Below are 27,499 nucleotides of genomic sequence, written 5' to 3'. Positions count from 1 at the left end.
GGAATCTGATTGCAGTGGGCCTTAAATGAGGAAAGTGTTATATTTTATCCTGCAGGACATGAGGAATCCTTCATAGTTTTCAACATTTTGAATAATTGTATGGTGGACCTGTGTCCTGGAAGATTATTTATATAGATGGCAAATGAGAGAAAAAGGAGACTGAAAGTAACAGCAACAATTTAAGGGCTATTATAGTGATCTGCTAATGATGATGGAGTCCTGAACTAGGGCAAAAGAATGTGTGGAGAAAACAGAAATGGATAGGAGAGATGAATGATACTGAAAGACTATGAAGCTAGACGTGGAAGGGTGGGAGGGAGATGGTGGCGTCCTGGGAGGGGGAGGGTGAAAGGAACCAATTCCTGAGGTCTTAAAACACATTTTCTAGATATTCAACTGACCACAAATTATTTCTTTTTGTCTATGCAATCTCAGTATGTGGACTCATCACACAGTAGGTACCTAATAAATGCTTGAATTAATAAAAGAGATGGCATCTTGATGTTACAACAGTTTTCTAGGCATCAACATAAACATGACTTATGAATTCTATTGTTATTCTTTTTTCCTCTCTGAAAAACAATACTATTAGGGGCAGGTAGACAGTGCAATGGATAGAGCACCAGCCCTGCAGTCAGGAAAATCTGAGTTCAAATGTGCCTCAGACACGTAACACTTCCTAGCTATGTGACTCTGGGCAAGTCACTTAATCACAATTACCCTCAGGGGGAAAAAAAAAGATAATACTATTCTTGGGTAAAGAGGCATCTCTCTCACACTTCTTTAATAGTTAGTTATAATAGTTCAATTGTCCTGAAAACATTTAGCAAGTAATTTTTAACACATTTAAAAAAATTTCCATTGGAAATTTCCACTCTCCCTCCAAAACATTTATCTGAATTTAAAACTCTGATGTATGCCTAACATTAGGCACAAATTAAGGTATGTTTAACAAACCTGTTGAATACACTTGGTGTTGGGCTATGATCACGTTCTCGCTCTCTCTCTCTGGTACGTTCTCTTTCCCTATCACGATCACGATCTCTCTCTCGGTCTCGTTCTCTCTCTCGCTCTCGATCTTTCTCTCTCCTGGCATAGTAGTCCCACTGCTTGGTGGTGTCAACAAGACTAGGCCATGAAGGAGCAGAACCAGGAAGATGAGGAAAAGCAACTGAAAGAAAGTGAAATAATTAGAAACAAGGGTTAATACACTGAAAACAAAAGAGGTGCTTAAAGAGACTGGAATAAATTTTTTTTTCACAGAAAAGAAAAAATAGATATGCTGTTATATTAAAGTGTGAGGCATGTTGCAAATTTAACCAGATAATGCTCCTGAAGAAAAAGAAAAATTACAAATGCTTATTTAAGAGCACCAGTGGTACAGTAGATAGAGAACTGGCCCTATAGTCAGGAGAACCTGACTTCTGACACTTGATACTAGCTGTGTGACCCTGGGCTAGTCAATCCCAATTCTGCTGCAAAAACAAAAAAGAAATGCTTATTTACCACTGGGATCCTACCAAACCATAAAATATCTCAACCTTTAAAAATTTTTCATGTACACTTTTGTGAAGTAGGACTTCTTAATTTGTTAATAGAAGAAGAGATCACAAGCTCCTTAAGTGTCAAGGAGCCCAAAATGATGTGTGAATTAAGAGGGTGGGAGGGTCAATAGGGAAAGGAAAGGTTTTATGAAACAGGAACTCTCCCTTCCCCCAGGAGCAAATGGATTGATGAGCAAATTCTAATGAATATTCAAAGGACAATTAATTCCAATAGAACATAACCTGCTTGCAAAACCAGTAAAGGGAATTTTAACCAAGTTTCTCTTATGACACAAATATTCTCTTAATATAACAGAATAAAAAAGTTTAGAATAACATCTCCAATGAATATAGATGCAAAATTTTAAAATAAAATATAATAAACAAGACTAGATACATTATAAAGATTACATACACTATGACTACATTGGTTATATAACAAGAATCCAGTCTTGGTTTATATATATTAGGAAATATTTTTTAGGTTTATGTATATTAGGAAAACTACAAACTTGACTTAGCATACTAATAAACATCCCTCCAATGGTTTTATCAATAGTTGCAGAAAAGAAAATCATCTGATAAAATACAATAATTTCTTGTGTGTCATTAAAAAAAATACTTTTATAATCTAGTATGATGCAAAAAGGAAAATTGAGGGAATATAGGTAAATAGGAAATAAAAGTCATTTTCTGTGGATGATGTTTGGTATACATTCAAAATCCTAGAGAATCGACTAAAAAAAATCAATGAAATAATAACTTTAGCAAAATTGCAGAATATAAAATAAACCAACACATATCAGCATTTCTATATGCCAATAAAACTCAGCAAAAGAGGCAATGAGATTCCATTTAAAGTAACTATAGGCTGATTCTGAGTAAAGTTTAAGTAGGGCAAGGAGAACATTGTACACAGCAACAGCAACAAGATTATGTGATAATCAATTATCACTGACTTAGCTCTTTTCAACACGGAGATGATACAGGCCAATTCCAATGGTCTTACGATGGAGAGAGCCATCTGCACCCAGAGAGAGATTGTGGGGATTGAGTGTGGATCACAATATAGTATGTATTTCCACCCTTTCTGTTGTTGTTTGCTTGTTTTTTTTCTCTCCCTTTCTCATTTTTCCCCCTTTTGATCTGATTTTTCTTGTACAGCATGATAAATATGGAAATGCATTTTGAAGAATTACACAGATTCAATCTATGTTGGATTGTTTGCTATCTAGAGAAGGGAGAGGAGAGGTGAAGGGGAGAAAAATTTGGAGTACAAATTTTGCAAGATCAATGTTGAAAACTATCTTTGCATGTATTCTGAAAAATAAAAGGACCCCCTTTTTAAAAAATAAACTGCAAAATGTTTAAGACTCTGTGGAGTGTACCTACAAAGAAACACACGAACTATACGAATACAACTATAAATACCTCTATAAACAAAGACAGATCTAAATAACTGAACAATATTAGTTGGCTAAATTAATATGCTAACAATGATAGTATTACACAAATTAATTTACCTACTCAGTCCCATGCCAAAGTATCAAGGAAGTATTTTAAGAACTCAACCCTTTACTCCTGCACAGTGTCAAGTGGGCTGAGGTCTACAGTGTGGCAGTGGTCCAGCCATGTTGTAAAAAGAACAGAGGATACTGGGATTGGGCACCATCAAGTGAGCTTTACAGGGGCTGAAGGAAAAAGGATATTAATATCTACCTGATGTCAGTTCTGTACCCCTCAGAAGTCAATTATGGCAAAGATTGAGGTTGGAGAAGCCTGAAATGCATGAGAGGCTTAAGATGGAATTGAAGTCTGGTCCCTAAGGAAATGGCCAACAAGGGGAGATTCAGAAAGTAAGAAACAGAGGAATATTAGGGAAAGACTGAGAAAATATCTTTGAGAACAAATAGATAAAACCTGCAGGGAAGGTAATGATAACATTATTATGAAAGAAAACAAAAAGCAAGCAAACAACAAAAAATACATAGTCGGTCCTCTCACTGGCTCTCTCCATCACAAATCCATTGGAACTGGCCTGAAACATCTCATTGTTAAAGGAGTCACATCTATAAGAATTGATCATTGTATTATCGATGTTGCTGTGTATGATGATCTCCTGGTTCTGCTCATTTCACTTAAGATTAGTTCATGTAAATCTCTCCAGACCTCTCTGAAATAATTCTGCTTATCATTTTTTAAAGAATAATATTCCATTAAATTCATACACCACAATTCATTCAAGCCATTGTCCAACTGATGGGCACCATTCAGGTTCCAGTTTCTTGCTACTACAAAAAAGAGCTGCCAGAAGCATTTTTGCACACGTGGGTCTCTTTCTTTCCTTTAAAGATCTCTTTGGAATCTAAGCCCAGTAGAGACACTGCTGAGTCAAAAAGTATGCAGAGTTTGATAGCCCTTTGGGCATCGTTGCTCTCCAAAATGATTGGATCAGTTCACAATTCCACCAACAATGTATTAGTGTCCCAGTTTTCCCACATCCCCTTTAACATTTATCATTGTTTTCCTGTCACTTTAACTAATCTGAAAAGTGTGAAGTGGTATCTCAGAATTGTTTTAATTTGCATTTCTCTGATCAATAGTGATTTAGAACCCCCTTTAATTATAGAAATTAATATTTAATGTTAAAAATAATAAAAAACTTAATTTTTCCATGTGAAAATTGTCTATTCATATTCTTTGACCATTTATCAATTGAAGAATGGTTTGAATTCTTATAAATTTGAGTCAATTTTCTATCCATTTTTAAAATGAAGCTTTTATTAGAACCTTTGAATGTAAAAATGTTTTCCAGATTTATTGTTTCCCTTCTAATCTTATCTGCATCCATTTTGGTTTTACAAAAACTTTTAAACAATATAATCAAAATTATAATCATCAATAATGAACTCCTCCTTATTTGGCTAGAAATTCCTTCCTTTTCCACAGTGGTAAACTATCCTTTTTTCTTCCAATTTTCTTATCACTATGTCTAAATCATGAACTCATTTCAACCTTATCTTGGTATATGGTGTTAGGTGTGTTTTAATGCCTAGTTTCTGCTATACTAGTTTCCAATTATCCCAGCAATTTTTGTCAAATAATGAGTTTTTATCCCAAAAGCTAGAGTCTTTGGGTTTGTCAAACACTAGATTACTATAGTTATTTACTATTTTGTCCGGTGAACCTAACATATTCCACTGATCAACTAGTCTATTTCTTAGCCAATACCAAATGGTTTTGATAACCACAGCTTTCTAATATAATTGTGTTCATGTAGTTCCAGACTGTCTTAGCAGGTAGACTCCCAAATATTTTATATTGCTGACAGTTACTTTAAATGGAATTTCTCTTTGTATCTCTTGCTGTTGGACTTTGTTGGTAATATATAAAAATGTTGATGATTTGTGTGAATTTATTTTGTATCTTGCAACTCTGCTAAAGTTGTGAATTGTTTCTAGTAATTTTTTTAGTTGATTTTCTAGGGACTTTCTATTCTTATACAGATTCTGTAAAGTATACTCTCAAATATTATCTTATTGACAGCATATAAACAGAAATCAAGTGTGGACTTGGTATAGGAGTATATATCGCCATAATCAATAAAAGCTCATTAGGCGGACAAAAACTATTTCTATCAAAGGCTCTAGACTTCCCTTCTCTGGAATTTGTAAACACAATTTACAGAACACAATGGCCTAAAGATAAGGAGTTACATGAATCAATATTATATTTGATTTTCATCCTTTTCAACTGTCTGCAATCTATGACACTACTGATCACCTTTTTAACTTTGATATTCTACTGGTTCTCCTATATTTCTGATCCTTCATTCTGTCTTCCTTGCTGGATCTTCATTCTAGCTAGCATCAGTCACAACTATAAAACGAGATGATAAAATAGGATAGTAAAAGTACTTACACCTCATAGGGTTATTGTAAAGATCAAATGAGAATATTTGTAAAGTACTTAGTATAGTACCTGACACATAGTAGGTATTTAATTAGCCATGGTTCCATCCTACATCCTTCGTTTCTTTTCCCTTTATACTACACTTCCTTTGGTAATCTCATCAAAATTCCAGGTTTTTAACTAGCATCTCTATGCAGATGATTCTTAGATTTATTAGTCTAGCCCTAACCTCTCTCCTGACCAATAGTCTCATTCCTTCTATTGCATACTAAACATTTTGTACTAGATGTCTCAAACATAAACTCAACATGTATAAAACTATTTTGGCCTTCCTGCCTCATCTTTTTTTTTTGGACAGTTCAATCTCCAGTCAGGTGTCAAAATAATTTTCCTAAAATACAAGTATGACCTTCTCACCCCTAAATTCTTCTATTAAATTCTAGGGGCTAGCCTCTAGAATAAAATATAAAACACTCTATTTGTCTTTGAAAACCTTCCATAACCTGGTACCTCCTTTCTACCTTTCCTGTCTTTTTACTCCTTAGACACTTCCTACTCTTATTATCAATAAAGTAATAATGGCCTTCCTGTTCAAGATTCTACTCTATTTTTTCAATTCTGGACATTACTGCTTATTGTTTTTCATTAATTGGAACTTTCTTCTTCATCTCCATCTCCTAGCTTCCTTCAAGTCTCAGCTAAAACTCTACCTTTAGCAAGAAGCCTCACCTACTTTGCCTAAATGCTGATGCCTTTCCTTAATGGATTATCTCCAATGTAGGTTGAATTTGCAGCTTTTAAAAATACATTATTTGAATGTTGTCTCAACCAGAGCTCCTTGAGAGTGGTAACTTTCTTTTGTTCTTTAAATTGTTAGTGCTTAATAGAGACTGACATACAAGTGATTAATGCCAGGTGATTACTCAAGATTTTTTCTCTCACTAAAAGGCTTAAATGTGGTTAAAAACATAAATCTAAAGAGACAGTATTAACTTCCTTTTAGGTATTCTGCCCAGTATGCACAAAGCTAGTAGGTCAGTACTTATTTTAATGTGGAAGAATTTGAATAAATCTTTACTTAAGTGGTTTTCAAATAATGAGATTTCAGATCACACAGAACTTCACCTTAGAAGTCACACAGTTAAATCCTTACATTTTACAGGGAAGGGGAAAAAAAAAAAATTAGAAGTCTATATAGATAAAGTGACTTGCTCAAACAGAACTGTTTTTCTTACACTTCATGAGTCATACAAGAAAGTTCAACGGTGACCCATTAATAAATATTTTGGCTTGTTGTATAATAATCATACAAAAAACTAACATTTAAATAGTGCTTTAAGGTTTATAAAGAACTTTCCAAGTGCTAAATCATTTTAGCCTCCCAAGAACAGAGAGAGAAATTACTTATTCAAGTAATATGCTTAAAGCATTAAGAGAAGACACTTCAGCACTAAGAAATATAATCATGGTATAGAGCTTATTATTTAACTGTAATTTTAAATTACATTTGTTTTCAACAACCCAAGAACTATACCAAGAGAAATATTCAGACTCCAGGAGACTTGAAAGCAATGTTGTAATCAGTTGGAGTGACATAGTCTAAGGCTGAAAGGATAGTAATCGAAAATACAGGTGCTTTAGGATAGAGAAGGTTCTGAAGAATATCTGAAGACTATTTTTTTCCCCAGCAAAATAAAAATCAAGAGACAATTACTGACAAATATATAGAGCATTAAAGGAAAATAAGTTCTGTTTAAGTGTGTGCAATTATGGAATATACATTGAGGGGGAAATGGAAGGACAGGCATTGTAAGTTTCTAAGAAGACCTTAGGATCATCAGCAAAAGTTCTGCTATTTGGCAAGGTTGAAAAAATGGGATTGTTAACATACATAAAATTCCAGTTAATCCAATATTTCTTTTAGAGAAGTTTCACAGTAGATACAGAGCTGACTTCAAAATTCAAAAATCAGGCAATTCTGGGTTCAAGTATTTTGATATATACATATAAATATATATATTTGGTCACAGCACTGACCTTGGCAATCAGGAAGGCAGGTTTGACTTTTCTCCGGTACTCACTAGATGTGTGGCACAGGGAGAGACACTTAAGCTTTTATGCTCTTCATCTATCACATGGAGTGCAGAGGTTATAACTTTTCTGGTTTGTTTTAGCTCTACACCTCTGATTCCATAACCTATTATCATTGATATCATCAACCTCAATCAGCAAACCTATTTTCTTTGCTTCTCCTTTCTCTCTCCAATATAGTGAAAACAAACAAAATACAAACCTCTGTCAGTTGTCAGAATTTTGAGTGTTTGAGTTTAGTTTTCAAAAACTAATTTATGATACCTTATTGGGTCTTTGTATTTGTTTAAATAATAGTAATCAACCTAAATCCAAAATCATAAACACTTACAAAAGATTATATATGAATTTCCATATAGGATTTGCTCTGACACATGAATATTTCATTCTTCCCTTAGATGAAGTCTACTATCCCTGCCACAACCAACTACCAACAAAAGGGAGGTGAGCCCCTCAAAACTAGGACAGTGGAGCTTCCCAGAGGACCAGCCCTGCTTCCAGACCACCAGCCACCTAAGGACCAAAGAGCCTGCAGGGTTTCATTACCACCAACACTTTGACCATTGTCTCCCTACAATCCCCAGCAGAAAGAGCTCAGGACCCTGAGCCCAAGAGTACAGTTACAACAAACCTTCCCTCCATTCCTGCCTAGACATGAAAAGAAAGATTTTGTTACTGTCCCAAAACAAATAACAAACCAGGGTTTTCCCATCTACCTTGAAGAAGAAAACTTCCTTATATGTTGCTTCCCCATTAGCTTTTTTTCCTTCACTCATTGAAAAAATTTCATAAAGTTCAGAATGTGATGTGAATATAACTATTACATACAAAGAAATCAGAAACAGCCACAAATTCAAAAAGCAATCCGGTTTAGCTTCTCAATTCTAGACATGATAATGCCTGATCCATTTAAACCATTTCAATTCTAAGGAAATAGAATCCACAGCTAGTTAAGTGAAAACCACTTTCCTCCTCTACAACTTTCCTAATTTTCCATCCCATGTTCTAATTTCCTCTGCTCACACCACATTCTACCACTTTCTGGAATATTATTATTATCTTGGCAAGTAAGTGTCAAGTGTCTGAGACCAGATCTGAACTGAAATCCTTCTGATTGTATCTACTCAACCACCCTGGCTGCCCCTATCTATTCTATTATGAATAAATTTCCATTCATTTTACTTTTCTAAGATGACTTTAAATCCTGAGCCATCTTTTCTAGTAGTCATTTGATTTTATCTCATATCCCCAACACCTGGTCCAAGAGAGGAAGTTGGTATACTTTTTTTAACCCCAACTCTCCCCTCCCCCCCTTTTTTGGTATTTCTATCACTTCCTTTTGCCATCATTTATTAGACAAATCCTCTACTTCTTTTAAGGTTGCCTCTACCAGTCCCTAGATCACACTTGTTCCTTTCTTAAATTGTTCGGTATCTGCTCCATTTTCTTGATACCTGCCTATCACACTAGGGTGTTAGGTTCTTACTAAGTGCTGAGATAATGAGATATTAGGTTCTTACTAAGTGCTAAGTCGGTACTTAACAATTCTCTAGTTCTGGTCTTTACTAGGAGTTTAACCCCTTTGAACTCCTGGGGAGGAGCTTGCATGCTTAAGAGGAGCAAGTTCACTGGTTGAACTAACTTTTCCCAGAAGCCCTTGCGTTATCCCACACCCATTCTCTGGGAGGATAAAAGAGGGTGAGATTGAGAGTCTTGTCTGGGCCAGACTTGAGGCAGCTCTCAGGAGGAAGAAGACTCTCTACTCTGGACCAGAGTTGGCGGCAACTGTCTGGAGACAAGGGCTCTCTACAGGAAGAAGAATCTGTCTGAGAGATTTGAGTTGACACAGCAGATCTCCTCCCAGAGAGCAATCGGCAGTCTCTGGAGACAACAGAACATTACATATTGGAGTCCACAATGTGGGGCAAGGACTTTTGCTTATAATGACAAGGACTAGAAATGCAAATTAAGACAACTCTGAGGTATCATTACACACCTGTCAGATTGGCTAAGATGACAGGAACAAATAACGATGAATGTTGGAGGGGCTGTGGGAAAACTGGGACACTGATGCATTGTTGGTGGAGTTGTGAAAGAATCCAACCATTTGGAACTATGCCCAAAAAGTTATCAAACTGTGCATACTCTTTGACCCAGCCATACTACTACTGGGCTTATACCCCAAGGAACTACTAAAGAAGGAAAAGGGACCTGTATGTGCCAAAATGTTTGTGGCAGCCCTTTTCATAGTGGCTAGAAGCTGGAAGATGAATGGATGTCCATCAATTGGAGAATGGTTGGGTAAACTATGGTATATGAATGTTATGGAATATTATTGTTCTGTAAGAAATGACCAACAGGAGGAATACAGAGAGGCTTGGAGAGACTTACATCAACTGATGCTGAGTGAAACGAGCAGAACCAGAAGATCATTATTCACTTCAACCATGATACTGTATGAAGATGTATTCTGATGGAAGTGGATATCTTCAACATAGAGAAGAGCTAATCCAATTCCAATTGATTAATGATGAACAGAACCAGCTACATCCAGAAAAGGAACACTGGGAAATGAGTGTAAACTGTTATTTTTACCTTCTGAATCCAATTCTTCCTGTGCAACAAAAAATTCGGTTCTACACAAATATATTGTATCTAGAATATACTGTAATATATTTAACATATATAAGACTGCTTGCCATCTGGGGGAGGGGGTTGGGGGAGGAAGGGAAAAAATCTGAATAGAAGTAAGTGCAAGGGATAATGTTGTAAAAAATTACCCATGCATATGTACTGTCAAAAAAAAAAGTTATAATTATAAAATAAAATAAAAATTAAATAAAAAATAAAAAATAAAGAAATGAAAAAAAAAAAAAATGACAAGGACTTAGTCTGAGCCCTTCAGAGGAGCTAGCACAGACCTTCGCACTGGGGACTTCATACACGTTTTTGTTGAATTTCTCTCAATTCCACATTTTTTTTTCCTTCTACTTCAGCCACATATGAGAATAATGCCACTTGAACTCTGCATCATTCAACAAGTGTTCCATTTTTATGATGAAGCTTTCTGAATTTTCTTTATCATGTCTTCCTAACAATTTCATCCATGCTTCATTTCTCCCAATTTCTCCCTCCTTCTTTGCTTTACTTTCTTTGCCTTTCTCCCAAACTTGATGTTACTCATCTACTCAAAATTTACATTACCTGAGTTCTCATCTCCCTTGCCTCCTTGTTCATGACCTGCCAAATTTCAACCCTGGATTACTTCCATCATCTGCTACCTCTGCTCCTATTATGTGCTGTTAAAGTTAAAGTTGAGAATGAAAGGCAATTGTGCTGTCAGGTCCATTATAAATTGTTATCTGATTACAAGACCCTTCCTGAAGCAATCCAAGCTCTGTACTCTACTATACCCTCCCCCCCACAGCTATTACATCCCTTTGTTTTCTTTTTCAAGCCTTTCACATGGCCTTCTCCCTCTACCCTCTCAACTGAAGACTTCCCCTAATAACTGATTGAAAAGGCAGACATTTGCCATGAGCCTCCTCTCTTCTCCCCTACTCTATACCTCAAAATCCTTATTAATGAATTTTATTAACAACCTGTGGTTTTGAGAAGTCCATGATAACACTAAACAGCTAAATTAAGATGCTATCTTTGGAGGAAACTTATACATTCCTCTTTTTTCACTTCCAATAAATTGAAAATACTTCTACCTTTTCAATCTTCAAAGTAAACAGAAGCTGTGCTGAAAGTAAGTGAAGAAGGTTCTATTAGACAAATGAGATCTATGAGACTCCTCAAAGTAGGGGAATATCTTGGTGGAAAAAAAGACCAGATTTATCATCAGAAGACTTGGATTCAAATTTCAAAGGAACATGGACTGTAATTTGCAATATAAGACTTAGCCTTTTTAGGCATAAGAGACACCACTAAGTTGGCTGTAATGAGATTAATTTTTCAGACATAGAAACTCCTCAAACCACCTACTAACTTCTACACTAGATTAGTGTTCCATGATATGGAGACAGTGGGAGAATTGACGAAATCATGGAGCTTTTAAATACTGAAGCAAGACACACTTGCAGAGGAGAGGGAAAAAAGTGTTTTCTAGGATTCATATGGGAATCTTTATTAGAAGTATAATAAAACTCCTAAATTATCACTCTTAACTTGCCTTTATATAACATATATAAACTATCACTACCTGTTGCCTTTATATAACAGGCTTTATTATTATCGAAGTCTAAAAATTTGAAGCTCTCAGAATATTCATATGTCCCTTCTAAAAGATGAGAACCTTTAACAATTTAAAATTCACAATCATAGAATTTAAGGCATTTAGAAAAACAGAGTATTAATCTTTTCACAGTTAAATATTAGCAAAAACATACCCATAACAAAATCAAAAGCAAACAAATGGAAAAATTTATTCTGAAATAAAACTGTACATAATGTCGAATGTACCTAAATACATTAGAAGAACGCATGTGATAACATGCAATTAACTTGATTATTCTATTTGCTAAGAATCTGATCTTCTGACTTATAAATGCATTTTGGTTTTATTTTTACTTTTCTGCACAAATGATTTTTACTTTAAGAAATTCCTCTGTGACTCGCTCTCACTTCCTTATCTCCATTTGAAATTCTGTCACCTTACTGCTCTTGGGATTCACTATTTTAAGTCACCAAAACAACTTTTTCAAGTATTAATTTTTTCAAGCAGGCCATAAAAAAACAAAACAAAACAAAAAAAAACTTCCTTTCCTTAAAGGAAACTGCTTTTAATTCAAGTAGTTTAGGCCAATGCAGATCTAGACACAAGTACTTTTAATAATGAATCTTTCAGCTATAAATAACTAATTTCATATATAACAATTAATGACCCCAGACATCATTCTATTATATACATACAGTATATAGGTTACCTACATTTTCACAGAAATAATTACAAATATTTATAGAATTGGGCCATGGAAGATTAAAACCTAATTCTAAACTCTGAAGCAGATGGTTACAGCTGTTTGCCAACAAGTTTACTGAACACTATTATATAACAGACAACTTGTATGTACTGTTACAGAAATAAATCTGTATTATATCTAGTAATAATTTACAGCAAGAATTAACTAAGAGTGTTTTTTAAAGATTAGTTAAGACTTTTTTGGTTAAGTTCTCAAAAAGTTTTAATAACAATTTAAACCACTTTCATCCAATAGTAAACTGATTCACTTAGCAACAGGATTCTTGAGAAGTCATAGACATTTATGTAAAAATCACTTTTAGAGTTTAAGCAAATGATAACCAAGTCTGGGCTCTCTTCATTGAAGGAAGAATGGAGGGAAGAAACTACAAGTATGAAGTATTACATATATATACATATTGACAAATGTAATGTTTCAGGTGGTTTTAAACTTCTTAAAATTTTTTCTTTTTTATTCTTTTTCAAAGTGCATCCTGGGGTAATGGATTTTGGTGAGGGTCAGATATGAAAATGAATGAGATATTAAAACAAAATATCAATCCAAAATATAATTTTTACCCTGAAACCCAGGTTTAGACTATTTTTCACTTTTACCTTAAACTTTGAACTAACATTTCATCTTTATTAAAAAACAAAACAAACAAACAAAACCAAATTTAAGCAAAAAATTTCCAGTTGATGTGAAGGAGTGAGAAGCAAAGGTTTGGAGAAGCTTTCAGAAATGGGGGGAGGAGGAGGAAGTGGGTGACCAAGAGACCAATTAGTGACAGATAAAAGGATTTTCTTACTGAAGTGAGGGCCAGCAAAGTTAAGTCAACCAACTTCTAGTTGGAATCAGTCAAGTCAGATGTTTGACTTCTAATTCTGCTTGTGCACATGAGTGGGAGCAGAAGAGGTAGATGATAATTTCTATCAATCTTTAGCACAAGTGAGGAGCAGAGGCAGATGGTAGAAATAACCCAGGGGTGAGGTCTGACAAGGAGTAAGCAACAATGAGATTTGATGGTATAAAAGAGAGTAAAATAGAAGTAAAGGATTGAGAAAGTTCTGTGGACTCATGGAGGCAAGCAGCATAATATGGTAGAAAGAGCACTGGCCCTCAAGTCAGAGACCTGAGTTCAAATGCCAAGACACTACCTCCGTTGAAACTTGGCAAGTCACTCCTCCTCTGCCAGAGTTTATTTCCTTATCTGTCATGAGGGGTCAGACTAGAAAGTCTCCAGGGTTCCTTCCATATCTACATCTACAATTCTAAACTTGGAGATTACCCATGGAGGGCATCATAAATTCCTGTGATGATGAGAGCAAAAATTGACTCTGGAGAGTTAAGGCACAGGGAGAGATGAAACAATGAAAGAAATCTGCATGATCTTCTTTTGGATACAGAACTTAAAGCTTTTAACTGGACTTATCTCAACTGCAATGGACAACCATAAAAGAGATTACTAATCTCTTTCCATTAGCTTTAAAAACAAACACATGAACAAAAACAAAAATTCTTTAAAATCCTTGGATTCTTTAAAAGAAGCCCTCATTTAACATCTGAGAGTGGCATATAGAGGAGAACCTCTAAATTCAAGCTCCAGCTAGTTAATCACCAACAAAATTCCCCATCCCTCAATTTTATTCATAAAATGAGGAGATTGGGAATAATTATTCCTGCCAACTCAGACATGATGATTCTAATGTTTTGAAATACTCAGAAAAAAGAATAAGCATGTTAACATAATGATTCTGGGGGGGAGGGGAGAAGCTTGCTCACAATACCTATCTAATTCAACCTTATTTCCCATGACTTTAGATAAGGAAAATGACACTCAGTTTGCCAGGAGTCACACAGCTACTGTGTATATGAAACTGAAGTTAAATCTGGGTCCTCCCAATTCCAAATCATTCCCTTTCCCTACATACCCCATATACCTCTATTGCTAAACAAAAATAAAATAATTCAAGTCTTAACTTGATCATTATATTATCTTAATCCATAACATAGTTAAAAATTAAAGCATCAAAGTCCACGGGGAAAAGTTCTGGAGCTGAAGTCAGGAGACTTATATCTGCATTTCTATCTGTGCACCTGGGACAATGCCTATTTCCATTTTTTCCCTCGGTAGTCTCAGTCTAGCATAGTGGTAGCCACTTAAAAAAAAAAAAACAAAAAAACCTGATTAAACACAAGATAAGATTTAGGATAGAAGGGATTTTAAAGATTACCTTGCTCAACACTCTCATTTTACATATAAAAAAGCTGAAGCCTCATGTAATAACAATCACAAACCACTCAGATATATAAAATGCAAACAAAACAAATTAAGGTAAGATTGGAGGAGGAAAGGGAGAGAACCTTGAAAGTAATCTATGAAAAAAATTTAGAAGGAAAAAGAACAGAATATTAAAGAAAAAAAGTAATCTATGAAAAAAAATTTGGAAGGGAGAGAACTAGGTTAAATCGTTGGATGAAGTCCTTGCAAAATACAGTTAAGTTCAAGAAAGGGGAAATTCATTAATAAGTTAAAACTGCTTAGGATTTGCTGTTAGAAATCATAAGGATTGAGTTGTCAGCTGATTTTGTTAACTTGTTATTTCTTCATTTTTTTTTTCCCCAAAGAAAGGTTCACTGAGAGAGGAAGGATATATTTGGAAAATAATAAGATGTAAAAAACAAAAAAAGGAGTACTGAGCCAAATGAAAAGCCAACTACAAGAGAATAATAATTCTACACTGGGAATGCTAATTCACATTTGTAGTACTTTTTTCCTTACCCATACTATGTAACACATTTAGAACATGTATAATCATCACCATTTTCTTGGTAAGGAAAAAGGGGTTATCTAATCTGTCTAAGGTCAAGCAGCTAATTAGTATTGGACCTCCAATTCAAAGCTCAGCTTTCCTGACTCCGTGCCTAGTGATTGCTCCATTACAACAAAATGTTTTAAGAAATTTAAAAAAAAAAAAAATTCTATATTGGGAAAGGGGGGGAACGTGGGGTGTCAAGAGAGGTCAGGGAGAAATTTGCCATAAATTTCAAAGCATTATTTCTGGGAAATGAATGAAAAATAAAACAAAGTAATCTTATTCATGACTCAATAAAACTTCATGATTAGATTGGCAAATGTGCAATAACACTGAATGGAAAAGAGTATATAAGGAAAGAGGAATGGGATAAAAGCTAGTGGAACTGAAAAAAAAAAAGGAAGAGCTTCCAAGAGCAGACAGTTGTGGCCAGCTACAAAATCCTACAGCTGAGCCAATGTTCAAACATCTAGAATGATTGCCATTTTTATATCAATTAGATGGATGGATTTTAGGCCTTGACAAAAAAAATTAAATATTTTTTTCTAGAGCCCATGGGAACTGAAGGCAAGGAGATCAGCCTTAGAGAGCTGAACCTCAGCGTGAAGGAAGGCAAGAGAGAAGGTAAAGTTAAAGAAGCAATCAAGAATTTGTAGTCAAGTTAGCGTAGTTCATTATCAAGATATTCTAACACTATATTTTAACAATATAAGGAAGATTATCATTGAAGTAAAACAGAGAAAGTATATTACACTCTAAATTCAAGGATTCTGGAAAAGAACTTCTGGTGTCTTGTCACCAATTCACTGAGTGTTAGCAAAGCATGATGAAAAGCCACTGAATACTCTATTGAGGGGCTCATATTTTGTCAGAGGTTACTATATATGCATTAGAAATACCACACAAAGCACTGTCCAAAATATAAGGGCAAAGGTAGTACACATTGATTCAAGATTGTTCATTCTACTTTTAGGGGGCCAGATTTGTGATTTAATTGGCATAAAGGACTTCTAGTGAACACATGCAAATAGACACCTGTTCCACCTTAGAATACCGACTCGGGTCACTGAGAGATTAAGAAAACTATTAAGCCAGTATGTCAGATAGTAATTATGATTTGCTACCTCTCATTTCAATAATTCCCTTTCATAACTATTTTGACATATTGTAATAAACAACCCCCTCACAAAACACTTTTCTAAAAACTGTTTAGAAGTGACAGACTGAGAGCATGTATCTTTTCCTACTTTTGTTGATTACTATTCATGGTCAAGGATATATACTTTTAATGACCTAGGATTGTCACTATATTTAACTTTAATTTTGTTGTTTGTAGATTACTGATATTTAAACAAACATAAAAGCTTCAACATAAAACATAGAGAAGAAAAAAAATCTAAAAATGTGTCATTGAATCTCTCTTTAAAACATCTCTCACATTCAATCCCATCTCTCCATTCATATGATCACAATTCCATTTCAGGGGTTCAACACTACTTAATAGAGAATCCTCAACAGGTCTCTCTGCTTTTAATTTCTTGCCTCTACAATCTAGCCCCTTTACATAGATGCCAAAACATTCATCTTATCACATAGGACTCCTGCTCTGTTAATTCCTATTAGACCTAATACTTAGAAATGTGTGTGTGTGTGTGTGTGTGTGTGTTCATGAGCACACCTGTATGTGGTGGACCCCTTCTTTGGCAGACTATTGAAGTCTATGGTCCACTTCTTAGAATCATGTTGTTAGATGCATAAAATGAAATACAGTGGATTATAAAAGAAACCAAATATATTAAAATATGGTTATCAAAACACAAAAAGCAAATCCACAAAAAACCTGATTTGGAAGAGGGCCTAGGATCCTCCTTTGGTTCCCATCCTTTCACCATAAGTGGGTCTACCTCTTTTCCTTGCGCATTGGTTGCTTCCATTGAGTGAAGTATCATCTCTATGCTGAGGATTCTCAAACTATTTTTTTTGCCCCAACCTCTCTGTTGACTTCTTTTAGACATATCAAACTAGATGACCATTAGACATCTTAAGCTAAAACTATTCTCATCCTCCCAGTCTCTCAGACTTGCCCCCTAAAGTGTCTTCTTAGGTTATTCACTCTTACCTCTGTCTTATCCAATCGGTTGCCAAGGCCTACCTCATTCACCTCTGCAGTCTCTTTTCCAATGGCCCCTTCCCTCCTCGCCTCACATCCAGATCACTAGCAGAGAGTACTAGTGTTCGAGACACCCTTGAGTCTCTTCCCCACCCAATCCATGCTCTATTCAGTCTCCTTAGTGATTTTCCTACAGCACAGATGTAAAAAATATCACTCCGCCACCCAAACTCCAGTGGCTTTTTTTTAGCACCTCCAGGATCAAATAGAAACTTGTCTTGTGGTATTCAAAGCCGTTCATAACCCAGCATCTGCCCTGCCAACATCCTTGTAGCCTTCTTATGCCACCCTCTACTGTTCCATCATCCAGCTCTGGGCATTTTCTCTGGCTGAGGGAATCTCCCTCCTTATCTCTTTCTCCTGGCTTCCTTTAAGTATCGATTAAAATCTTTACTTCTACAGAAAGCCTTTCTGATGCTTCCTAATAGTAATTATTCCTATTTAACCCACAAAAAGCTTGTTTGTAAATATCCGTTTGCTTGTTGTCTCCTCATTAGATTGTGAGTTCTGTGATAGTAGGCACAGTCCCTGTTTTGATGTTTTTTTTTTTTTTTAAACAGTTTAAGGTTCCTGCCACATAGTAGGTGTTTAATAAATACTTACTGACTAAAATACAAACTTAGAATAGCACTTAAAGCCCTCTATGATTTTTTTGCATCATTCCCTTTTCCTGCCACATTTTACTGTATATCTACTAACCTTCCCAAACTTTACTTACAAAAATACATGTTTTAGTTGACTTTTTACCAAGATTAAATAATAATGATATTTATTTATACAAGTGTGTTGATAATTGTATCCCAAATACCATTTATCATTGGCAGGAACCACTGTTAAGTGACATGTTAGACAACAACATAAATAAATTTTCCCTACAGTTCAATGTTCTTTTCATTACTTTGTGTAATATAGCCTTAAGTAAAGGAAGTTTTTTTTTAGTTTTTATAATTTATATACCTTTAAGTATTTTCACATCCAACTTAAATCTTAGGAAATTAGCAAACTTACCATTGCCGTATGGAAATGCCCGAGCAGAACGACTATCATATCCAGAAGAATGTCCACTATTGGGGGGAAAATATTTTATTAATTCCAAGACAATCATATTAAATTTTTAGTTTCACTAGCTTAGATTTAAAGGTAAAATATAAGGAAAACTTGAAAAAGACAATAGAATTTAAACATCAAATAGTTACTGGAAGTATATAACAAATAATTTACTGCTACAAATTTATTTTTTAAATCTTCAAATACCAATTAATCTTAATAAAAACACACAAGACAGCTCAATTTTAAAATATACAAACACACAATGCTATTTTTTAAGAATACAGTTGGCTCCACTGGATCAAAGAGCAGCTTAACTGACTTTTTAAGTAAGAAGATTTAGAACTGAATGGGATGTTAGAAGTCCTTTAGCCCAACTACCTTATTTTCCAGATAAGAAAATGGAAACATAGAGGGGCAAGTGATTTATCCAAGACTATACACTTTCTAAGTGTTGTAGTTGAATCTGAGCCTTTCCATATTCCAAATCTAGTTCCAAATCCATCATACTATCTATAGATCCACTACCCACTAAGATGCCTACTAAGAAGGGATATATATATCATAAGGAGGAAAATATCTCTTTCAACAAATTTAAAAATGCTTACTTAACACACTTATGATTGAAATTTCTATAATGCTTTCTCTCAGGCTTCATATTTTACTCTACATTTTTTATATGCCACATTCTTTTCTTAGATGTGTATTTTGTACAGAGAAGTTGCCATTTAAGGGCAAAAAAATCCTTTAGCATACCACACCACACTAGTATACCCATCAGCACAAGCATGAAAGGAGTTAAGTATTTGGAATTAAATGATGAGTACTTGAAAATAAGGGTCTAATAATTAGAAGCTAGCACTAACTTCTCTTCTTGCCCTACTGTTCCCAATCTACAAGCGACAATAACGTGTGTGTGTATGTGTGTGTGTGTTTAATAAACAAGATTTTCCACTGATTTAAAAATTGGCAGCTGAGGAACAGATTAATGAAAATTATGTCCTGGAGATTTTATTTATCCTCAATAGATATCAAAGCAAATCCTTTCTTTTTTTTTTTAAGCGAAGTCAACTAAAAGGTTCTTAATCGGTGATATGTAAAGTATGGAAATATATCTAATTCACTACAATTCAGAGATAAAATTTTTGTTTAACAAGAACTAAACAAGTTGGTTGACTGATACAATTTTACCACTGGATATAGATCTATTTCTTATTTTTGGATTCCTTGGCATACAAATGCCACATTGTTGGAGAAAATTGTAACCAGGACCCACACTCAACCCCATTATGCACTACGATGCTTTATTTTTAGAATCTTTCCAAACTGAGACTACTTAATTCCCTCTAAGAGAATTTCTCATTATGCAATTCCTGCTTCAGGGAATAGTTTGGAGACTCATTTCTTCTTAAAAGAATCAATAGACAGATACGGACAGAAATAGCAACATCTCTACTTATACTTGTTTTTCCCTGGTTAAGTCACTCTTTTTATAAGGTAAAGGATTTTACCTTATGTCAAAGTCAAATGTTAAGTGCCATTTTCTTGGTTTACTCCTGCTAATGCATCTTCTACATTTCCATGAGGCATAGATAATAATAATAATAATAATAATACTGTTAAATCAGGATTGGGAAAATCATAATGATATACTCATCAAATTCAGCAAGTAATCATCACACATTATGTTTTAATAATATCTCGTCGTGTTGTTTTTTCCCCAGTAATTTTGTTGTGTGACTAAGTCTAGCTCTTTCAAGTAAATATATAAAACCTTATTAAATATTACTACATATATTAGCAAATTAATATTTTATGTAAGATAAAAATCTTTAAAAACCAATTTCTAAGCTATCAAAAGGTTTTCTTAAGAATCCCAATCTGAGGGGTAGCTAGGAGGTGCAGTGGATAAGAGCACCAGCCTTGAATTCAGGAGGACCCAAGTTCATATCTGGTCTCAGACACTTAACACTTCCTAGCTGTGTGAGCCTGGGCAAGTCACTTAACCCCAGCCTCCAAAAAAAAAAAAAAAAAAAAAATTCCAATCTGCAACTGTCACCAATCATCAACTAGTAGTTTATAAAATCCATTACACTTTTACCTTTCTATTGTTGGTATAAGAGATGGAGGAGGAGCTCCTGGGGGAGGAGGAAAACCTGTATTCAATCATAAAATAAAAGAATTAATTAATAGGGTGTCAACATAGTATATAAGGAATTAAAATCAAGTTATTGAATATTATTCCATTTTTCTGGAAACAAATATTCTTCTATTATCTGTACTGGACAGCAAAAGAATCCCTAAATTTAAAAAAAAAAAAAAAAAAAAAAAAAAAAAAAAAAAGGCACCTCTAACATTTTATAAAGTAGTCTTGTCTGCTAATTGTGAGTCAGGAGACCCGGTCTTATTTTCAGCACCACACATAGCCCATTTTATTAAGTCTGACAAAGTCAATTTCAATGCCTTACCTTTTCCATATAGAAAACATAAAATAACCTATTTTACACCAGACATCTATTATTGTTCTGATATTTTAGATGAAACATATGAAGATATATTTACCACTTTAAAAAAATAATCTGAGATATGTCAGAATTTACTTTGTAAGTCTTAATTTATAAATATATTACAGCAAAGATCTAAAGCACTTAAGGCTGAGAGCATAATCCAAAGAAACTAATTTATTTTAAAAAGAAAAAAGCAAAGCACTTAGTGTAGCTTTTAATTTAGTTTAGAAAGAAATTTGCACCATTATGTACTCCTCATGGAACAGCTTTATTCTTAGTTATTTACAGTACTTAAATGATATACTTTAAAAAAAAAAAATCACAGGACTAAAAGGGCCTTGAGTGTTCAACTAGTTTAAATTTCCAGTTTCTAACAAAGCTATATTATCCCATTCCATAAAAAGAAAACTTTTTAAAGACTTAGTAAAAAAAAAAAAAAAAAGTTCTTTAATTTTCTGTGGCAAGCCACCCCAATTTTACCAAACCCAGTTAAGAAATGTTATATATTAATTAAATTCCTTATGTTAGTTTTAGACCACTTCTTCTTAGGCTATCCTTAATGTAGTCAGGGTATAGGTAGTTATTTTCGCTCTAATTACCCTTCATATATGTGAAGATTATTATTAAGCTCTCCTTACCCTTCTGTTACAGGTTAAGAGATCTCAGTTCTTTTACCCTTTCTTTGAAGGACTGATCTAAACATTTTTGTGGCTCTCCAATTTTTCTCAAGTCACCATGCCTTTTTTTGCTCTAGCTTAGTTTAGGGATCCATTATTAATGTATCAAGGGTCTGCAAAATGCTGAATATAATGAAATTACTTCATTACTTTTATTTCTATATGCTTTAATACTGCTCTTAAAAACTAGCATGACACACCAATGATTTATGTATTCCTTGTTATCCACTATGATAAAATTTTACCATACTCATACATAGCCAGTCATTCTCTATCCATAAGCCGGTGTAATATTTGGCACTTATTCTTACTAACCTTCATTCTCAGCTTGTTATTGATTCTCCCATTTAGCAAGGTCAATTTGAAATTTAGTTTTACCCTTCAAAATACTAGTTATCCTCCCATATGTTCCACTCCTCGAGTTTTAAATAAAACTTAACAAACATGCTCACTGCTCCCATTATTAAAGCCACTGACAATTTTTTTTTTTAAAGAAAAAAAAAAAAAACAAAAAAACCAACAACAACTCTGGGTCAAGGACCAAACCCTGTAGATCATACTCTTCCAACACTGATCAACTGATAGTCACTGTGAATACAACTATCCAACCAGTTGAGTACTCATCTAATAGTCGTGTGGTTGAGACCATATTATCCCAGTATATAGATGAATACACCAGTGGGATAAAAATAAGAATCTATACTCAGGTCAAGATAAGATTACATCTGTTTCTTTAGGTTTACCAAGCCAGTCACTTTGTTACAGAAGAAAACTGTCAGTCTGAGAAGACTTGTTCTTAATAGAGTCATAGTCTTTATTTCCTTGTAACCTGTTTCTTCAAGGTTTTTATAAATTAGTTTGGTGATGATTTTAAGAGATTCCTTTCACCTACAGAATAGTTATTGCTGTATCAATGGGTAAAACAAAGTGGTAAGAGAAAACTAAAAGTAGTTTTCTGAATCAGGACTGGAATGAAGCAAAGGCAGAGCTGAAAATAGGACCTGAAATCTCAATAGCCTATTCCATATGCTAACCACATCACCACTGTCCCTCCTGTAACTACATGCGTGAAATTTCATGTTTATTAACAATGATGTAGAAAACATGAAAAAAGGTTTTACCTGGAGGTGGTACAGTTATTGGAATACCTAAAAAACAAGTGATGAAATTTAATATAGTAATTGGATTTCATTACCTGGTACGTATTTAATGCCATCACCAAAACAAACTTTGAAATAAACCCTTGGCCTCTCATTTTCCTGGCTTCATTCACTCAAAAGAATCATGAGCCATGCTTTTTGATCATTCTCCATCTTGTGTAAAAGTAACAGTACAAGAGAATAACATCCAACTTTCCTCATGAAACCCAATCTAACAACTTGATATTAGTTTTCCCATTTGTTAAAACTGCAAATGAAGATTTAGCAATCATTTAAAAAGCACACTCGTGCACACATATCAAACCCCATGATATAGCCCAACTAAAATATAGGTCCCAAGTAGACCCTTCACACAACAGCTCCATGAATACATTTTGACACTTTAATGATAAGATATTGGCTCTTTTTGAACCCTTAACGAATTACAAAACAAAACTTTGAAGATGAGATCTAACACTCTTTCACAAACTTCAATATAGTTTGGGATACTAAACAAGCATTCAATACAACATTTTATTACAGTTAATGGACAAGGGAATGAAAATACAACATTTTGCTGATGGAAGGAAGGGAAGACTCTATAAACAACCCAAAGCACCTGAAGAAAGATGCTCAATTTATTGCCATAAATTTCAGTGAACAATATCCTGGTACATTCCTCACAATTGCACAGAATTTGTTGGTAAACTCTGAAGAGTTGCTGTGTTTCAATAACAACACTTTTAGCCTAAGATGCTCTGGTTTTAGGACAAAGAAAATATTACCAATTTATGCCAGCTAAGGTGCTGCCAAAACACTAATAACAAAATTTATTTACATTTACTATGCATTCAAAATGAACTAAATATTCAAGATAATGGTACAAAAAAGTTAACTGTGTTCCATAAACACTGTTTTACCTTAGAGAAAAAGATGCTAAAAGAAAATGAAAACAATTTTTGAATCATTAAAAATTTGTATTTAAAAAGGGTACTTGATCAAAATGTTAACATTTCCTAAATCCTAACTGAATGATCCAATTTTGTGTAATTAAAAAAAAATTCAAAAAGTTGCTTCAAATATGCAGTATGAGCATTCTATACTGTTTCAGTTGGAAACATGTTTATAAAAAATTTTAAATCAAAAACTGATTTTAAAATAGTAATCATAGCACCTACCCCAACTATGCCTTTAAAAGTTTTTAAAAATGCAAACACAAAAAGAAATTCTAAAAGTTTTAAGATATAGCTTTGGAATTATTAGTCCTAAATAAATTCTGTTGGACATAACCACATTTGTTAATGTTAATTTCCATCCATTTATGATTTCTTTTGCTGCTTTCCACATTGCTAAATACAACAAAAACACCAAGTACACCACAAATAGACTTCCATGGAGACAAAAAAAAAAAAAAAAAAAAAAAAGTAAAGAAAGGCCATGTGTTATTTTGCTAATCATTGTCATCTCATTTTCCACCACTACAATTCTGTGGGATATTATGGAAAGCAAGCTATCCTTAAACTGAGAAGCTCTCGAGATGAGTTGTGACTCTGCATTATACATCCTTTGGAACTTTGGGGAAATTACTCCATCTGGACTTGGATTTCCTCATCTTTGAAAAAGATCCACTGGAATGACCCATAAATTCCTTTCCATCTCTAAATTCTATGATCCTGCTTAACTGTCTCATCATAGCATGTAACTGACTGTTTTTTTGAAAATTATACAGACAGAACAGAAGGTTCTGGCAATTTATATAAGTTGAACAGGTTTTCAATAAGGGCCTACTGATCAATTTATTGCATGTCTATAGAACAAGAAGTAGACTAGCTAAATTTAAAGAGGACCATCAACCTATCCAGATTCTGATAGCATATATCTAGCAGCTCAAGGTCATAATACCCCTTTCCAAGGATCAATGCATTAAGTCTAAACTTTCCAACCTAGTCCTGTCCTAAAATTGTTCTTGAAGACTCTAAAGGATGACCATGTATTTGTTCTCACCAGTTCTCCCAATTATGCTCCTCTGTGCAGGGGACTCCTTTCCTAATTAGAGCTTCCTTTGGCCTTACTTCTGGCCATAAATAATCTTGACTATAACTAACTGGTTCAACTACAGTCTTTTCGACTCGAGCTCTCTGCCACCTTTGTGTCCTGCTGCTCTTACCCACACAAACCTCAATTGAGCCGCCCTTTGCTCCTATTCATGATGCTGAAAGACAACCCAGAAAATCCAACCTTGTTGACTGGGTCTACTAAAATATATTCATCCCAACTGAGCCCTGTTTTTCACTAATCAATTTTCTAGTGTCCTCTCCACAATGGCTATTTCAAACATTCTTTCTTCAAGGTTGCAGAAATACAACTCACACCCTTGTCTCATTCACAAGCCTGACCTGAGAAAAGAGGCCATCCTCTGAACCCCCTCTTATATCATGTACTTCAAAATTTTCCCAACACCATTTTCCTAAATCACCTTTGCTCTAGATTAAGAATTGACATTTCTTGCCAAGGGCACCCCCAATCTCCATTTTTGTCTTTGATTATTTAATGTTTTTAATTTCCATACAGAGTCATTTCATTCATCTCCATCTCTCTCCAATAGACAATGTCTCCCTATTTACCTACTGATTCCTTCCATGCCTTCTAAACATTTCCAGGTCTCCAGAGCCTCTTAAAAAACCAAAAAACACAAAATAAAATACTTTTCACTGGAATTACCATTCCCTCCTCCACCCCTCAGGCTATACCATAGCTTATCTCCCATTCACAGCCAAAATTCAGATCTATACTTGTTTCTACTTTCTGCCTGCAAACACCCCCTTCTCCAATTTCTCAACTTCTTGTAAACCTCCCACTCTCTTCGCAAAGTTACCAACAAACTTGTGGTAATGACTAAATCTCATCTTCTTTCACTCTATGTACCTTGATACCCCATGCCCATATACTCTCCTCCCTAAACTTTTCTCAAATGAAAAACTCCAGTCATTTGTTGAATAATTTTCCATGTCCTCTTCTACTATGTAAACCCTTTCATAAAGAGCTCACTATTTCCCACATGTTCAAGTCTCTCTAAAAAAAATCTTCCCCAATCATAACCATACTACTTCTGTCTTGAGCCTAGTCCTTACAAAATCATCACCACCTATCTATTATTGTCTCTTAGACATTTCAAATTCAGTGTCTTTCCCTCCAAACCATCTCCCTTACAAAATTTTTGTATTTCTGCAAGCAAGAACATCTTTTTGTTTATACAGATTCAAAACTTGAATTATCTGCCTCTCATCTTGAATTTATTCCCTTTTCTCTATTACTTTTAAGGTTGCTACCTACCTTTGTTCACTTCATTACTTTATACCTTTTAGACTATAACCTCCAAATTATCTATCTCTCTTAAGATTCTCACTTCTTTTCATATTCTACCCAGTTGACAAGGGCAGATGTGACAGTGTAAATCGCTTTGTTAAGAAGTTTCAGTGATTCCTATTATATCGATATAATTATCCTATTCTGCAGATAAATTCTAGATCACCGTTCCAACCCCAGTCCTTCAAAGCTCCATCCAGTTTTATTTAGTCCACTACATGTTTAATAGGCATTTCCAATTGATGTTCACAGAATATAAACTTCAAATCTAATATATCCAAAATAGAATGGCTTGTAATTCTCCCTTAAATCACACTCTTCCAAATTTCTCTCATTCTGTTAAGGTAACCATAGTCTTTCCAGTCACAAAGCTTCTTAAACTTGTGGTCCCTTCTTTAATTAGTTTTAAAGATTTATTGATTCCATCTACAAAATGTATTCTGCATTTATTTCCTTCTCATACTCACACAGTCACCTCATAATTCAAGCCTTCACTTCTTATATGGATTATTCCAATCCCCTTCTAAAATATGGACTTCCATGTTCCAGGCTTTCTTCCCTTCAATCTATTTTCACATTTAGCAATACAACATTCCTAAAACACATCTCACTATCTCACTGCTTAAGAACCTTCAGTAGAGCTCAATAGCTTTAGGATAAAGAACAAAACATAACCTTAAAGCCTGCTACAAAGACATTAGGCTTTCTGTCCAACATCCTTCACTGTATGCTTCTTTCTGTTCCCCAAATTTGAAATGCATAGCTATGTAGGTCTATGATTTTCACAAAACAAATCAGCCAACCAATTTTACTGTAATATTAAACAATAAGTTTGATTAATGAGAGTATTTTTATGAGTAAGAAAACACTTGAGTCTTTCAGATTTTCAAATCTTATTACTCATTTCTTCCCGTTGTGTATCCTTCACATTAGCCAAATTGATATTACTGCTATTCCTCACAGATAACATTCATCTTTCAACTCATTCCTTTATCATGATAGCAATGTATTCTCCTCAACCCTGCCTCTTAGAATTCCTAATTTCCTCAGTGTAATTTGTATAATTCATAATTATAATTTATATATTTATAAAACACATTCCTCCATAGTTCTTAGCTATGAGAGCTCAACTAGTCCTGTTTCCCCTCTTCCACTATCTTGTATTTATTTTGCAAGTACATATAATGTCTCTCCCAAAGAAGATAAGTTCCTTGAAAGTAGGGACCATTTCATTTTTGATGACTAATGAATGGTTAACAGTTG

At 34.4% G+C, this 27,499-nt stretch overlaps 1 protein-coding gene across 13 annotated transcripts in view; it reads right to left on the bottom strand.

Annotated features, from left to right (window-relative positions):
* The window catches only part of FIP1L1 (factor interacting with PAPOLA and CPSF1), a 79,969-nt gene that overhangs the window by 8,919 nt on the left and 43,551 nt on the right, over positions 1-27,499 (bottom strand). For 5 of the 13 annotated variants that reach the window (XM_074276405.1, XM_074276409.1, XM_074276407.1 and 2 more), the window contains 4 exons: positions 22,853-22,879; positions 20,649-20,703; positions 18,509-18,564; positions 958-1,171 (listed from right to left, as the gene is read on the bottom strand). In XM_074276405.1, coding sequence (XP_074132506.1) covers positions 958-1,171; positions 18,509-18,564; positions 20,649-20,703; positions 22,853-22,879 — 352 coding nt within the window. The remainder of the gene's footprint in view (positions 1-957; positions 1,172-18,508; positions 18,565-20,648; positions 20,704-22,852; positions 22,880-27,499) is intronic. The other 8 variants (XM_074276406.1, XM_074276411.1, XM_074276408.1 and 5 more) reach the window with 4 other exon arrangements.

Source organism: Sminthopsis crassicaudata, chromosome 6 (assembly GCF_048593235.1).
Source record: "Sminthopsis crassicaudata isolate SCR6 chromosome 6, ASM4859323v1, whole genome shotgun sequence".
NCBI classification, from domain to species: Eukaryota; Metazoa; Chordata; class Mammalia; order Dasyuromorphia; family Dasyuridae; genus Sminthopsis; species Sminthopsis crassicaudata.
Note: the sequence above shows the minus strand (reverse complement) of the source record. Positions and strands in the feature narration are given on the sequence as shown.